This window comes from Perna viridis, chromosome 6, assembly GCF_037379345.1.
Source record: "Perna viridis isolate PV_CMFRI_1.1 ecotype Kerala chromosome 6, ASM3737934v1, whole genome shotgun sequence".
Taxonomy (NCBI): Eukaryota; Metazoa; Mollusca; class Bivalvia; order Mytilida; family Mytilidae; genus Perna; species Perna viridis.
In genome coordinates this window covers 2,957,139-2,974,726 of record NC_142450.1, presented here as the reverse complement: position 1 = coordinate 2,974,726, position 17,588 = coordinate 2,957,139, and the positions used below count along the sequence as shown (strand labels likewise).

The window sequence follows — 17,588 nt, the reverse complement described above, 5'->3', positions numbered from 1 at the left end:
AAAGAATGCAATCCAGGGACAAAGACCAGACATGAAAAACAGACATATACAACTAAGAACATAGAGTAACTAAAATCATACATACAAAGTAACAAAAGCAAATGAGTAACTCGGACTCCACTCAAAACTGGGAACATGGACCATGTGCACCGGTAGGGTAAGCGTTTCTAGAAATAACTTTAAAAGCTTTACAACCACTTTTAAACCTTCATCAGACTGGATATGTGCTTATTTTCATCATACTAAAACAAATAATAGTTCCATTAGTCATAGTTTTTGTCATTATTATACTATAATTTATTTTTATAATTTTAAAGTTTTCTGATTGGATAAAAAATTTGTCCATCATCTCATAGACAATATTTCGAAATGTGACTGTGACGTCATTAACCTTTTTTGCTGATTTTCATACTAAAATTAAATTATTAGGAATGACTGTTATTTTTGTTTTCGGTCTGTTTGAAATAACCTCATTGCTCGTTTGATTGGTCTTATTTCCTCATAGATGGAAAGAATATAACAGTCATTCTTTAATTGAACATGCCAAACTCCTTCAACTACATGCGTCGACCTTGTTCTTGTTTAAGGTTTATAATATAGTCTTGGTTACCTTTCAAATGTTCGTATTTAATGCGTTTTCGTCGAGTTTATATATAAAGTACCTTTCCTTTAATCTCTGTTTTCTTCTCCGCCAATAATATTGCCAATTAACTTGTTCCCCGCCTTTTGAGTTCTAGATACTGCTTTCAATTTCTTTGAGATCTCAAATAGCATCTTCTTTGGCAACAAAATTACCGAACACTAATCCGATCCATAATCCAGTCAAGTTCAAATTATCTGACAAATTAGATAGTACAGTATTATAGTAGCTTGTACTGCAATGGTTCTGACTTGGTACAGGCATTTCAAAGGAAATGGTGGGTTAAATTTATGCTTTACAGCTCGCCAAACCTCCCTCTTCCATTGCGGCGTGAATATTCCTGTGGCAATTAAATGTCAGTGTCATACTCTGTAAATCAGAGGTCACATCAGCACAAAGAATAATTTATATAAGCAATCATTACTAATTTGGGAAAAAAACTGAGTATGAGTATTTTCCAGCCAACGACTGGTAATATCTGAAAAAGATTTGGTAAAATACCTTTTGAGACCTATTTCACTATACCATTCATTCAGGAGTTTGTTACACACATATTTATGGCGTTCAAGGAAACAAGAGTTGAAGGTTAATCACGATTCCCTTATCGGACTGCTTTATGAACGAATATGTAAACAAGTCATTGCATAATTCGATTGATACCGAATAAGAGCAATTTTTCGAGATCCAACCAAAACAAAAAACAAAAAGGTGTAAAACATAAGTAAAGACTTAACGAACGAAAAAACAAAATTTTGCACAATGAAAACAACAGGATCAATAAACAGCTCGACAGAAATAAACGAAACATAACGTATTATCAAAATTTGCTTCTTTTACATTATTATCTCCTGAATAATCCGAAAACACAGACCCAGTAGACAATAATATTTATCCGAAGTCATCTATACAAGATTATAGATATAGATAATTATTTTTCCAAAGGGTAATGCTTTTGAAAACTGATGTTTTTCCAAGACTGTATTAAGGTTTTTATCATATTTCACGTATAATGTCAAGGAAACATTTTGAGCAATATCTACCAGCTCTTATAGATTAAAGATACTAATATCTGTTGCAAGATTGAAGGCAGATCGTATCGAAGCTTGTTCACTAGCAGTATTTCTAAGAATCAGATAGGAGATTACTGCATGAAAAAAAAAATCGACTTCACACTTTAATTTCTAATTAAGTATCGGTTACATACCACAAAATCTGTCTTAGTTTGTCATTTTCTTCTTGTATTTTTTTAGATTAAATTATATAATTATATAGTTTATTGAATTTGAACATTGGAAGAATAATCATTCTTGATTCGGTCTGAGTTGGTTAATTTGAATGGGAGATGATTATATATGGTTTTCTCCAAAACACAGATTTTAATAAAGAAATGTATATCGTTATGTAAATGTGTAATCAAGGGAACCAATTTTATAGCGGTAATCAAAAGAATGTAATACAGGGACAAATACCAGACATGGATAACAGACATACACAACAAAGAACATAAAGTAACTAAAGTCATACATAAAAAGTAGAAAACGCAAATGAGCAAGTCGGACTCTACTTAAAATTGGGAGCATGGACTAGGTGCACCGGTACTGTAAGCGTCCTCTGCTTTTCTAGAAACACCCGCCGAGTTGCTCATAAAAAGTCATGTCCTGGGAAGACGAAAGAGGAAAGGAAGACTATAATGCGTTTAACAAATCAGTTTTCAGTATAGCATGTGGAGACGGAAAAAAATTTCGTTTGTTCGGTGGGTTGTTCTTCATCAGAAATAACGTAAGCATAGGCAATGTCTGAATTTTAGATGGAATGATACTTAAAATGACTAATCAGATTTCTGATATCTATGGTGTTAGTAAGGTTAACGTACTATAACATGTTTTAATGTAATAACAGTGGCATTATCTTAAAACAGAGAGGGTGTTTCATAAGGATCATTTCAGAAATTGAAAAAAAAAAATTCATCTGTCAAGGGCAATAACTCTTCCAAGGAGTCGCCTGACAACTTTGATCCCTGAAGACATTTGAAGGCTTTATATTAAGGATCATTTTAGCAATTGAAAGAGTTTGGCTAAACATAACGGTTTTGAGATATATGCGAAAAACTACTGTCTGACTCCTATTGTTCTATTTTTAGTAACGACGACCAAGTTTTTCGACAAATCAAAATTCCCCACATCGGTTCTATACAGGATATCCCGAGAAACATTCATACCAATTTTTCGAGATTCAACCAAAACAAAAAACAAAATGGTGGTCAAGTAGTGTCAGGGAAGAGTAATCAAGGGAACCAAGGTTATAGCGGTAATCAAAAGAATGTAATTCAGGGACAAAGACCAGACATGGAAAACAGACACACACAACAAAGAACATAAAGTAACTAAAATCATACATACAAAGTAACAAAAGTAAATGAGCAACTCGGACTCCGTAAAAACTGGGAGCATGGACCAGGTGCACCGGTAGGGTAAGCGTCCTCTGCTTTTCTAGAAACACCCGCCGAGTTGCTCATAAAAAGTCGTCCGGGGTAGACAAACGAGGAAAGGTAAACTATGACCCGTTGAATAAATAAGTTTTCATGGTGCTGATGGATACATCATAACGATCCACGAGTTCATGACGACAACCATAAAACTTCTGTAGTGATGACTTCAATCTTGTAGCAACATAACCCTGATCCAGAAGCCTATTTGCCAGACTTCTAGCTCGATACAAAAAGTCTGCGTAGCTTTGGCAAGCTCTGGCATAACGTATTACTTGTGATATGAACAATCCATACACAGGAGCCGAAGGGATGTTGCCACAGATAGAAGGAAAGTTGACAATTCTGAATGAAAAGTCATCACGTATGTCGTAAAGTTTGGTCAATAGTTTTCCTTTATCATCGATTTCTAAGTGTAGGTCAAGATATGAGGCTGACTTCACAGTGTCTGTAGTATCCCTTATCTCAAGTTCTTTTGGGTAGATGCGATGTATCAAACCCCCGAAATTAGGATTGTTTAAAGATAATACGTCATCTATATAGCGGAAACTGAGATTGAAGGATCTAGCCAAACGATATTCTTTCTTTCTGATCAAATCATCTATAAAGTCAGCCTTATAAGAATGAAGAAATAGGTCAGCAAGTAAAGGAGCACAATTTGTTCCCATTGGAATGCCGACCGTTTGTTGAAAAACACGTCCACCACACTGGACAAATATGTTGTCGATTAAAAATTCCAGCATTTCGTAAACATCTTCCTCTGTATATTTGGAAGATGATTTGGATTATTTCTTACAAAGTATGAGGAATCTCTACCAAGAACTATATATTTGTATCTAGATGTACCATCTTTTTTGGAAAAAACAACGATGTATATTGTTTTTATGTCGAGATTTTAACTGAGTATGGGGAATAGAAGTACATATGTATACAGTGTTGAAAAATCGGAGGTTTTAATGCTATTATATTCAGATAATAGTCTTGAACTGATTGTCTCCAAAAGATCTTTCGAATTTTTCAGGATCCACATTGAATTAATACCACTACGGGAGTCACAAGTGTTGTGGTAGGACTACAGACCCTCTTTGACAGTTGTGAGTATAGAAGTTAAAAGTTTTGAAAGAGGTTTGGTGGTACATTTTGCAGATCCAGCTATGAAACGTTGTTTGTATGGATTCTTGTGAAGTTTAGGAAACCAGTACATAGACGGTAAATCACAATCATCGTCCTTGGTAGAGCGACCAAAAGAGATAGCACAGATTTATAGTTTTCCACAATCTCTTCTTTGGAGAGAGTGGTAGCAGTATAGGTCTTATCACTGCTATTATTTTCTACGTCTACCTCTGATAATAAACATTGGATATAAAACGTTTTGCAGACAAAAACAATGTTGTTTTGGGCTTTGTCTGCTGGTACGACAACATATTTGTCATGTATAGTAGACAATGTTTTTGCTACATCGGGGTCTTTGAAAACTGATGTAGCCTTGGCACTCATTGACCTACTTAAAACTTTCATTCGTTTCAAAATTAAAGACCTCACGGCCTTTAACCACTCTAACAGAGAATCAATGTCTTCTCGTTCTCGTTTTATCCATTTTCTTGCATAGTCCTCGACGGCATCCATAAGAACTTTAAAGTTATAATTCCAATTTATGGAGCGTGGTTCACGGTACTTAGGACCTTTAGAAAGGATATTACGTAGAGATTCGTTTTCGATAATGGTTAAATCTCCCGTAACAACGTGACCAGAAGGGCCATATTTGAATGGAGAGTTTTGCAAGAACAGTCAGGTGGTTTAGCCTTGAAGTCCTCAATCTCGAGGTTCTGCAATAGCCTTTTATAATTGAAAATTTTGGATGCAATGGGTGAAGTATAGAAATATGAAATAATTGGTATGAATTTGTCTTTGAAATATGGGGGAATTTTGTTGGTAACGTTTTTGTGATGGAGGATGTTAGCCAAATTAATTGCATCTATACCTTTGTTGACAAAGGGTAGTGGAAGAAATGATCGTTTTTCTTCATCTTGACTTTTCACACAAACTGGTTTAAAGAGTCTGTGGAAACCAAATACCCAAATGATGGCAACAAGTCTGTATAATGATGAGGTGGGGTCATAAACAGGAGTGTCTAGACTTGTTTTGTAAAGGGAGTGTAGAGTGAGATGTATAGAAAAGTTTGGTTCTGATGTGATGAAGAAGATTTTTGAAAGAAATAATATTAGAAATAGCAAGAATCGTTGAAAAAAAGGGCAATAACTCCAACATGGCTTAATGGAATAAAACCAAAATTTGCTCAGAGATAGATCTCATCATGTTAAACACTTTAACCATAACAGAATGTAGCTAAACCTAACGGTTTTCGAGACATATTCAAAAATCTACTGTCTGACCCTCATGTTCTATTTTTAGAAACGGCGGCCATGTTTTTCAACGAATCAAGAATTCCCACATCAGTTCTATGAAAGATATCCCAAGGAACATTTATACCAAGTATGGTTCTAATCAGTCAAGTAGTTTCAGAGGAGAAGAGTTTTGTGTAATTGTTAACGACGACGACGGACGACGACGACGGACGCCAAGTGATGGCAATAGCTTACATGGCCTTTGGCCAGATGAGCTAAAGAAGACATGAAAACTATCGTAATGCAACAAAATAGTATTGGCCGAGAAAACAACTCTTACAAATGTTATAGTTTCTGGTTAAATCACCTCAAAAACGTCATTTTCGGGAATTTTATACATCGCATCTACCCAAAAGAACTTTTGATAAAGGATACTACAGACGCTATGAAAGCAGTCTCATATACTGAGCTACACAAAGAGGTCGATGGTAAAGGATAACTATTGATAAAAATATATGACAAACGCGATGACTTTTCTTTCCGTATTGTCAACTTTCCTTTCATCTGTGGCAACATCCCTTCAGCACATGCATATGGAATTTTCATATTACAACTTATGCGTTATGCCAGAGCTTGCCTTAACTACGTAAACCTTTTGTACCGCGCTAGACGTCTTACAGTTAGGCTTCTGGAACAGAGTCATGTTGTTACAAAAAACACTACAGTAGTTTTGTGGTCGTACTCATGAACTCGTGGATCGCTACGGTGTGTCCATCTGCACCATGAGAACCGATTTGTTCAACGTGTCATAGTTTTCCTTTCCTCTTTTGTCTACCTTGGTCTTGAATTTATGAGCAATTACGCGGGCGTTTCTAGGAAAGCAGAGGACGTTTTCTCTTCCGATGCACCTGGTTCATATTTCCAGTTTTAAGTGGTCTAAGTTCGTAAACCGAAAGAAAACAAAGTAGAAAACAGAATGAGCAACTCGAATATTAATTGATTAACTAGAATCAGCTTAATTAAAAAAGTGTCATTATTATCTAACAGTGAATTTCAAAAAGTCGAAATTGCTATTCCACTAGATATCTGAAAACATGGAAAGCGAAAATTTCCCCTGACGTCATCAGTTACTTACGATGCTTGTACAATGTAACGAATTGGCCAACTAATTTGGAACCAAATACATTTTTAAACGCCCCAAAACGCCAAGGGAACGCACAAGTTTTCCAAAGTTCGACTATCGTTCGTTTTCAGTTCGTTCTTAGTCGTTATTTTTTTTTTTGTTTGGGGGGGACGTTGCAATTCGTTCCGAACGTTTAGAAATTGTGTACCAGCATATAAATTACTTACGAACGCCAAAGAATTGCCGAAAACGTTCGGCGGTCATTTTGTACGTTATCAAAACGTTGTCTGTTCGTTGTGTTCGTGCTCGTTGTCAGACAGCAAAACCCGTTTACATGGCGTTGTCAACATGCATATTTTAAGTATTTGTTTGAAGCTTTATTAGCAGTTCGTTCCATCAGTTCATTATAGTGTAAAAGCCCTTTAAGTAAGTGCGTTGTTATCATAACAGAGCAATTCAAATCACGATTGAAGCGATAAAAGAAAAACGACAAAATTAAATGATTGTAATCTCGTGTTTTTGTTGATGAATGGCTTTCTATATCTAAGTTTAGACAAGGTTAAACATACTTGCAAAATATTGTAAAAGAAGCAGTTTTTTTCCCCTTTTTTTCACAAGAACTTGCTTTTGCCGGTTAGCATACTTACATCTTTATATGAGAAATAGTTTTTACACGAACACGTGCTATTACACATGGCAGGTTAAATCGGGATTGAAAGTAGAAATTGACACACTCTAGTATTGTAGTGGTGGTTAACTTTCAACTTCCAATGGAATTATTTGAAATTGTCCTTAAAACTATAAATTAATCTTCGTAAATAGGGAATTTCATTTTCATAATTTAAGTGTGTATCTTGTTTCACTTGTCTTTAGTTTTTATATTTAATTGTATTTTATTCTATTATCTACATTGTGAATGTAGATCGTCTCTGTTTCATGTTTCATGTTTCCTAAAAAGATGGTATACCTAGATACAAATATATAGTTCTTGGTAGAGATTCCTCATACTTTGTAAGAAATAGTCCAAATCATCTTCTAAATATACAGAGGTTTACAAAATGCTGGAATTTTTAATCGACAACATATTTGTCCAGTGTGGTGGACGTGTTTTTCAACAAACGGTCGGCATTCCAATGGGAACAAATTGTGCTCCTTTACTAGCTGACCTATTTCTTCACTCTTATGAGGTTGACTTTATAGATGATCTGATCAGAAAGAAAGAAAATCGTTTGGCTAGATCCTTCAATCTCAGTTTCCGCTATATATATGACGTATTATCTTTAAACAATCCTAATTTCGGGGATTTGATACATCGCATCTACCCAAAAGAACTTGAGATAAAGGATACTACAGACACTGTCGAGTCAGCCTCATATCTTGACCTACACTTAGAAATCGATGATAAAGGAAAACTATTGACCAAACTTTACGACATACGTAATGACTTTTCATTCAGAATTGTCAACTTTCCTTTCATCTGTGGCAACATCCCTTCGGCTCCTGTGTATGGAGTGTTCATATCACAACTCATACGTTATGCCAGAGCTTGCCGAAACTACGCAGACTTTTTGTATCGCGCTAGAACTCTAACAAATAGGCTTCTGGAACAGGGTTATGTTGCTACAAGATTGAAGTCATCACTACAGAAATTTTATGGTCGTCATCATGAACTCGTGGATCGTTATGATGTATCCATCAGCACCATGAAAACTGATCTATTCAACGGGTCATAGTTTTCCTTTCCTCGTTTGTCTACCCCGAACTTGACTTTTTATGAGCAACTCGGCGGTTGTTTCTAGAAAAGCAGAGGACGCTTACCCTACCGGTGCACCTGGTCCATGCTCCCAGTTTTTAGTGGAGTCCGAGTTGCTCATTTACTTTTGTTACTTTGTATGTATGATTTTAGTTACTTTATGTTCTTTGTTGTGTATGTCTGTATTCCATGTCTGGTCTTTGTCCCTGGATTACATTCTTTTGATTACCGCTATAACCTTGGTTCCCTTGATTACTCTTTAGTGTCTTTTACATATACTTTGACTTTAATGTGTCTCAATTGGCCTTTTATTTTTATGCTTTTGTACTTTGTGTCGATAGCTAATAATAGCTTCAAAGCTGCACTCTAGATTCACTCTTAACACATTATGTTGGTTCAGTAACATTCGTATAGAACTTGACCTTGAAATCAGTAAATGATTTCTAATCACATAAGCAAAATTACTGAAAAATGCACATATTCCATGGTGTAGTGACCAATTTGTATCGTGACTTTAAAGTATCTTAGAAAGATCATGACAAAAATATGAAGTTTAGATATTGCCGTGTCAGAAATAAGAAAATTTAATCAGTAATGAAACAAATTTATTCATTAAGTAGAAATACATACACATGGCCTTTGTTATTTTTTTTTATTGTTTTTCGTAAGAAAAAAACAAAAAACAAAACAATGTAGTAGCAGCAAATGCCCTTTTAGTTTTACCATGTGGCATCACAAATTCATAAAAAAATACATATTCAAAATACTTGAACAAAATAGCATATTAAGGTGTTGACCAAAATTGCTGAGGTTTTGAAGCTTAAAATACTGACAACGGTTATTTCCCTGTTACCTAAGATCACAAAACATTGATTTTCTAAAGCAGAGAGCTATACATTAAAGATCTGAGGGAATCCCGAATTGCACTGCAATCATTCCTTTGATCAATTGATAACTTGTATGGATTGCACTAGACTTATCCCGTGGATGACATTTGTCCAGCAGAAAAAAAATTTGGACAATCGGGCCCAGAGAATTGTTGTTAACTGATGCGTCTTGGATTACAAAACAATTTGAACACTTTTAAGGATTATATGCTCGAACCTGAAGTATTTTAGTTCAGTCAAGTAAGATTGGAATTTCAAACATTCGTTGAAATTAATAGACTGTCGACATAAACACTTTGACTTGGGCAACACAGGGTAAATTTTATTCCATCAATTTTTGTACCAATGCATTGTTAAACTGATTATGTCTTAAAGAAGAACGGGGATTTTACTGTATAAAAAGTGGATATATGTTCAATATTCACAAATATATCAATTAAATTATATACAGATTAAAGAGTAAGTTCCCTTTAATAAATTTTGTAATTTATTTAGTTCTTTCCTTTTCAGAAAATTACAAAACAACACCCATTTTAAAGAAAACACGAGTTTGTGATCTCAAATGAATGAAAGTAATTGAAAACAAAAATAACAAAATTAGGCATGTGTCACCCACTGCTGGATCTTCCATGGACACCCTCTTCAAATGTAGTGAGTTAAAAACAAATTGTGATTTAACTCACAGTACAAGACCATAATTTATAGTCTGTTTAATTGAAGGAAAGAGATAGATAGCAATTTGGTGACATTTAAGACAAAATACATCAGCTCAGCCTCATGTTTTTATTTCACATAAATTCATTTTTATTTTTCTTTCTTTAGAATACCAGTGATTTTGAATATATTTATTGTATAATTCATATATTCACCAAATGCAATTTTGCATCAAGACATACAGTGAAACCTTTCCAGACCAAACCTTAAATAAACAGGTGACCTTGCAATCCAGACATCTTCTAAAGTCCTTGCATATCAGATTCAATGCGTTTGGAAACTGTGTAAACTGAACTAATAAGATTTGTATCTTAAGGAGGTAAACCTACGGTAAGGGACACAACTCTTACAAATCACTGGAACTTTTATATTCAGTATTTAACATCAATCTCATGTAAGCATCAAAGTAACTTGGACTAATTACATTTGGTTACAAATGAAAGCTTGATAGGCATTGATGAAATTGAATGCTATACAAACATACCACTGATTCGAAGAGTTATGTTCCTTATCCTAAGTCTACCTCCTTAACTTTAGTCTAAAGAGGGTTCAGATTTGACAGGTTTCACCACAGTCGCAAAAGCAAAATGGTACATCATTCATTTAACATTATAAAACATGTATTAAGTGTTGTTTTTTGCATACCTCTAACTGACATTCACAAAATATCGTACACAAAGAAGTAACATATGAACATGTGATAAATTGAATCAATAAAAAAAGCTCAATCAATTATGCCCAAATTAACAACACTCAATCTGTAATGCACAAACACTTGTCTTCTAAAATGACACATCCATTACATTTTCTATAACACCACTTCATTTAGAATAACTACTAGGCCCCAAATATTGGAGATTCTAATCTTTGCATAAAATGTTAAGGTTTTATTCTTGTAAAACAAATGTGTTGTATTAAAACTAAAACATATTCACTAAATGTGTACATTAGGTAAAATAAATCAGATGAAATAAATAAAAATCTTCACACAGGAATAAATATTTATAAGACCACAATCGAGAAAAAAACTATCACATCCATTAATCACTAAACAAGGGATGAAGCCTAAAATTGTGAGTTTCTGATACCATATACAAAAATAAAGGGCAATAGGTCAGTAAGTTTTTTCCATGACAAATCCAAGTTGTTTCTTTAGAGGGCTACTTCTTCAGTTTTTATATTCAGAATCAGATATGGTTCTACGATATTCTTTTTCTCCATAAACAATCGTTTATTAAAATAGCACCTAAATTGTTCAATCATAGGTTAAACACATGCAAACAGTAAATGATTTACAAGTTATTGATAGTATAATAGGAAGCTGGTATATAGTATGTAAAAAATAAGCAAAGAATAACAAATACTGAAAATGAAGTAATGCTTGGTAAGCATTTATTATATTGATGGCAGTGATATACCGAATGCTCCATATGTAAATATTTTTGATAATTCACACTTATCAAATTTCGGTAAATTCACTGTTAGACTTTCTTCTGCAAAAGCACCACTACACAAATATCAATCAATCGTTCACAAAATTTGAAATAAATGTTGAAAATAGCTATGAATAATAGAAAAAATCTATACAATACATAGATGAATAACCAAAATAAAATCAGAGCCAAGAACACATTCAGATTTAATTTGTGTGTTCTTCCACACTGGTGATCATATTTTGGTAATTCACTCTTTCTAACAAGTTACCCCATTATTGTTTATCTACAAGTTTTTTTTTACTGGAATACACATATTTGTTGTTGTTGTTATTTATTTTTTTTTAGCTAAATGCAGTTTTAAATTTGTGATTACATGCAAGCAACTTAATGAATTTCAGACTTGTTTAAGCTATATGATGACAATTTTAACCACATTTTATGAAAATAATCCCAAAAATCCTGAACTTATTGTGATAATATGGAGATTCACATTGTAGAGCACAGTCTGTATTCAAATCTTACTGAAACTACCGAGAATCTGTAAAATTAAACAACTATGCAATTTACTGAACTACTCTACAGCAAAGCAAGAAGTGGATAGATACGTTCAGTTGTTAATTAAACATAATATATGTTGGCAACAGCTTTAATACCTTCATATTGAACTTCTGATATTTCTGCAATAGTGAGCCTGAGTACTGATTTATACCATTAAATCCTAACAAAATGCTAAAATTTAACCAAAACCTGAGCTGTGGCAGATGGAAAAACCATAAAAAATACAAATAAAAAATATGAACTTTAAAAGATCAACACACATTACAAACTTAATAATAATTGATGTCCTCAAAAAATCTTCTTGTTATGATACAAATATAAACGCCAAACCACAAAATAAGTGTCACTTTTTTAGACACTATTTTAAATTGCATGAATAACCAAGAAACTGAAATTAAAAACTATTAACAACCTTATTGTGCATAATATAAGTATCTATTATATGAATGTGTCTATAAAAATACAAATAAATTTCTAGTAAAATTCAAACTGCTGAGTATTTGACAACAAATAACACAGTTAAAATTTCTTCTCATTTTCAACAATATATTTCACAACCAATCAACTTGTAACAATTAAACATAATCATGATTGTGTTTGATAGTGATTAGTCATGTGACACTAGACAACAATAACAATGTCTGTTTATTTTGATTTAGAAGGATTTAACTAATAACTGAATATTCAATTTATTCAGATGGAGAAAACTTTAAAAAGTTTTTAAAAAATATATTAAAAAACGCATCTGGGACCAAAGATTATATCCTCTGTTGACAATTTTTTATTTCTAATTTTTTAAGACAATGCTCTTTGAAAGAAGTATTTGGATATGAATAAAAATTTTCCCAAGTCAATAACATTCATTTTAGCAATATATTTCTCTGAATGCTTAAATAATGCCCAATTTGTACAACTGAAATGATTTTTAACAACATAATATAAATCACTGTGTGAGTGTGTGGGAGGAGAAGCATGACTCAACCACATAGGTAAAACAACTGAACAATAGAGACTATAATGTTTATTCTGAAATTAATATTGTATAGATTTTGTAAATGCGAAAATGAGATTGGATTGTTATCCCAGTATTTCATATCTGGTTTTATCAACATTAATGCAGGATTCCTCTTACTTTTGCAAAACTTTGAATAGCAGTTTTAACTTTAACATGGCAAAGCAGAAATAAATTGACAATATTTATGCTTGCAACATTGTTTTAGTGAAAAGTGAGCAGTGACATGTTGCAACAGACTTATACTTCATGAGACTCCATACATTTGGAAATCATAAATTAAAATTTGTTAATGCTTACAAAAATGCATGTTTACAAGTATTCAATATCATAAAAAAACTGAATTTATTGTTTTTATTGAAATACCTAACTGTTTTCAAATGCCTTGCTGGCAAAATGTAGAAATGAACTACTGTCAACAGTGCATGATAAAAATCTTCAGTGCCGTTGGTATCAGAATATTAAAATTTAACAAGAACAATAAATGAGAAAATTAACTCCGCTTCGAATTCTTTAACTCAACCCCATATCTTCATTCAAGCAAAACATTTCATTCATATACCTATAATCAGGGACAGAAATTCAATACATTAACTTTAATTCTAACATGGCATGTCTCAAAGTTCTTTGGACCACAGCACTGGTAAACAAGTGATTAAAAAATGACCAACGTCATAGACATTTGATGATATTTTTTTGCAACAGCATACATAAGTATAAGTTTTCCAAATTTTATAGATGTTGAAACGGAATTTTACTCCTTAGTACTCACCATTTCTGTGTCTATTCAAAAATATGCAGAAACTAGTCCTATTAGAATCGAAATAAGTCATGGAAACTCCATTTCATCATTGTTTTACCATGGACTGGCCATTCCTTTTGCATTATTTTACCCTGAGCGACAGCAAGGGGTTAAATAACACCATAAATGGCCAGTCCATCGTAAAACAATGACTGAACAGAGTTTACATGATTAAATTTTTAAACAAAACATTGGCATAAAATGTTTTTTTCTCCCTTATACAATTTTATTAACACAATAAGGGATGATGTTTTGTGGATTTTTACACGCTTAGGTGTTGTGTTCACCCTTAAATTCAAGACATTGTCAGTTTTAAAGATAAATATACCTACATTTCAATACATCTTTAGTTTTATAATTAGTAAAGGAAGTCTTATTAATCACATTCTAATTAGTGAAATTTGTTTAAATAAAGAAGTTTTTATACCAATTGATTTGTTTTATTCAGAAAGGTGTTTTGGTATGGACAGTATGGAAACTCATATGGAGATGCCTGGTAAGGACAGTTTCTGGTTTATTCAGGGTTTGGTTAAAAATATGTTTTACTATACCTGACCTCAACTCTTATTATCCAGTTAAAAGTTAAATGGATCATAAGATTCAAATGACCACCTTTAAAATAAAATAGAACTAAACTAGTTATGTTGGGCACCAAATTCATAAAAGTATGTTTTTCCTTTCAGAAAAACAAATTACTTTATAATGAAATAATTTTGTTTCAATTCAAAGTCTGTGCATTTCATGTCATTTCACATTACAACAATTAAAGTTAAATAAAAATTTAGATTATTTCAAGTATATCATTAAAAATCATAAAAACAATTCAATTAAAACCCTGAACTTTATCAGTAACTATGTAAAAACGAAAGTTTAAATAACAATACACATCACAAAGTTTAACATATGGGATTATCCCAATTTCTCCTCCAGAGGACAGTTTAAACCTTTTCCCTTATATGTTACCTTTTTGACGGTACATTACAATACATAAAACCAACAAGAACAACACTCCTTCCAATTTAGTTCCTGTGACCTTGACTTTATTCCATAATAATGAAAATGGTACTAGATTCTTTTATGGGTTTGTGAATCAAGTTTTGTCATTGGTTGACTAATCCAAAATGAAGAAGAGGAACTTACAGAGGGACAAAAAGATTTGATTGAAGTAATACATTTTATGATTTGTCATTTAAGGCAAATCCACTCTTCAAAATTCCAAACAATAGGTAAAATTTTCATCAAAATTTGTGATGAAGTGATGTAACACCTGAATTTAAAATGAAAAACCACACACTCGAAGAGTTTTTGAAAACGTAGATATTTCATACCCCAGAATAAAACAATCTTCACAGCAAAAGAGAGCCACAACTTTTGTCAGTGGGGAGGGGTAGTAATATCATAAACATTTCAACTCAATATGTAGTCTAGATGATTAAAGATTCTTTAACTTTATACAATACCATCCCATTATGAAATTTGAAAAATGGAAATAAAAATCCACTCAAGCTTCAAGGTACATTATTATGATCAACAAATAAATATTTTAACACACCACATTTACATGTAAGTATAAGGACATTACACAAGAACATACGACTACAAAACATTGTAAAAATAAACAAATGTTTGAAATTCTGACATTAAATGTCAGGTTGCATATATATACACTCACACACACACACACACGCACATGTATAGATGAGCTTGCCAGAAATCATCTCAAGTACCATTCTTTGCAAGGATCAGGCAATGGGTGGCACATCATTTTTCTCATTTTGCCTCAAAATTATTCAATATATCCAGAAATCAACTATAAAGCTATTTCATTTTATCTTGCAGTATCTGATGTAGATGTTTTATGACTGCTTATATAGGGAAAAAGTGTTTAAAATGTTCCCACCATTTTTCTAAAGTGCACTTCAACTGCATATGACCTATCAACAACTTTACTAACACTTTTGATGGTTATTTCTGTAGGTAAGAGGTATAAAGACTTAGATAATGCAATAAAATCTGTTTTTTTTTCTTCACATGCCACATCTTATATACATTTTGCCTGACTCTTAGACAAAGGAGTACTTAAAACAATAGTATAACGACCTTAATAAACCAATCCTAAATCTTTATCCCAACCCATATCTCCTTTTACCCTGCCAATCTATTTATAATCTAATAAAAAAAAATTCAGGAAAAATTTGCCTTATAATAAATCAGGTATACTATAAATATGTAATGATTTTATACTTCAAATCAGTTTCATATTTTAGGTTAATACACTATTTCACTTCTCAGTTAGTTAGAAACCGGCCAAACTGTCATATCACATAACTTGGCTGAAATAAAAGAAGTTACCAAAAAATTCTCCAAGAGAACTACAAATCCCATTTGTTTATCCTCATATAAGAGGTTTTTATTGATAAGATAGTAGTATTTACGATATTAGCAAATATTTCTTAGGTTTTTGAATGGGAGTTTAAGACCCAAATCTTGTGAATTTCCAGGGTCATGTGACATCATTTACAATCCTACTTAGCATTTAAATTGTAAAATTAATTTGTGTTTCACTTCAACCATGAAATTTGAAAAAAAAATCTATTATGACAAAGCTTCAAATTCTTAAAATCCAAGGCCATAACAAAGCTAACTACACTTTAATCTATCACACTATCAGTAATCATAAATCTTCGGCATGAAAACAAGTTCAAACCAGCACTGAATGAGCATCAACTTAATATTCCATGTAATACTGTGGGAAACCTTTATGGCAAGAAAGTACCCTAAAGGTACCTCACTGGACTGGCCTTTCATGTATCTATAATAAATCTGTTATAACCATGCCTCAGGAGTATCCTAATCTGGCTAAAGCCATCTGCTTCTGTAGTCTTACCATTTCATAAAATACTTCTTTATCTGAAAAGTAATAACATTTCAAAATTTGTACTTAACATAAAGTTGTATCAATTGTTGTGCTAGGTATACCCCCACTCATTCAGGAAGTTGATATTGGATAGCAACCAACTCATTCAGGAAGATGATATTGGACAGCAACCAACTCATTCAGGAAGTTGATATTGGATAGCAACCAACTCATTCAGGAAGTTGATATTGGATAACAACCAACTCATTCAGGAAGATGATATTGGGCAGCACTTAAAATCGGTCCAATATAAAAGCCAGTTTTTAGGGGTATCAAAAGATCATAAAAGTGATCTATTTAAACAATGAACTGTACTTGGATTAGTCAAATGAAAACCCTCCCACCGTTCACTATCACAATTTGTTTCACGACCATAACGTTTTTATTTGTTACTATTTCAATTAAAAGCTTCAATAAAATTCTTGAGAAAGTTCTATATTCTGATTTTATTAACATATATATCATCGTAGTGTCTATCTATGTAAAAATTAGGCAGATCCTATTATATGGCTTGCACAGGGTAAATTTTAACCCACTGATATTTTTGTTCCAATGTGATGTATACATCATATGTATGTCAAATAACAACAATGGGTGGCTCAGAAAATGATTTTAAAGTTACCTAACAAAGCAACAAAAATTTATCAAAGACTTTTCTCCCTTTCTTCAATCAGTTTCAATGCTTTCTAGGTAACTTATTTCTCTGTAATCATTGAGGTTATAAATAAATAAAAAAACACAGCTTTCCACTTTCAGAAAGGATGGATTTGTGATATGAAATGGATGAAACTTTGTGAACAATTTGTCATGTGCCACCCACTTCCTGGTATTTGTATAGACTCCCTCTAAAATTTCTAGATTTTTTTTAGGACGTTTACCCTACCGGTGCACCCGGTCCATGCTCCCAGTTTATAGT

At 32.7% G+C, this 17,588-nt stretch overlaps 1 protein-coding gene across 11 annotated transcripts in view; it reads right to left on the bottom strand.

The window, feature by feature from the left end:
• Window positions 1-8,929: 8,929 nt before the first annotated feature.
• The window catches only part of LOC148613221 (rab-3A-interacting protein-like), a 39,121-nt gene continuing 30,462 nt past the window's right edge, over window positions 8,930-17,588 (bottom strand). For all 11 annotated transcript variants that reach the window (XM_088586469.1, XM_088586473.1, XM_088586470.1 and 8 more), the window contains one exon: window positions 8,930-16,665. In XM_088586469.1, the coding sequence (XP_088442595.1) occupies window positions 16,595-16,665 (71 nt within the window). In that variant the 3' untranslated portion in view covers window positions 8,930-16,594. The remainder of the gene's footprint in view (window positions 16,666-17,588) is intronic.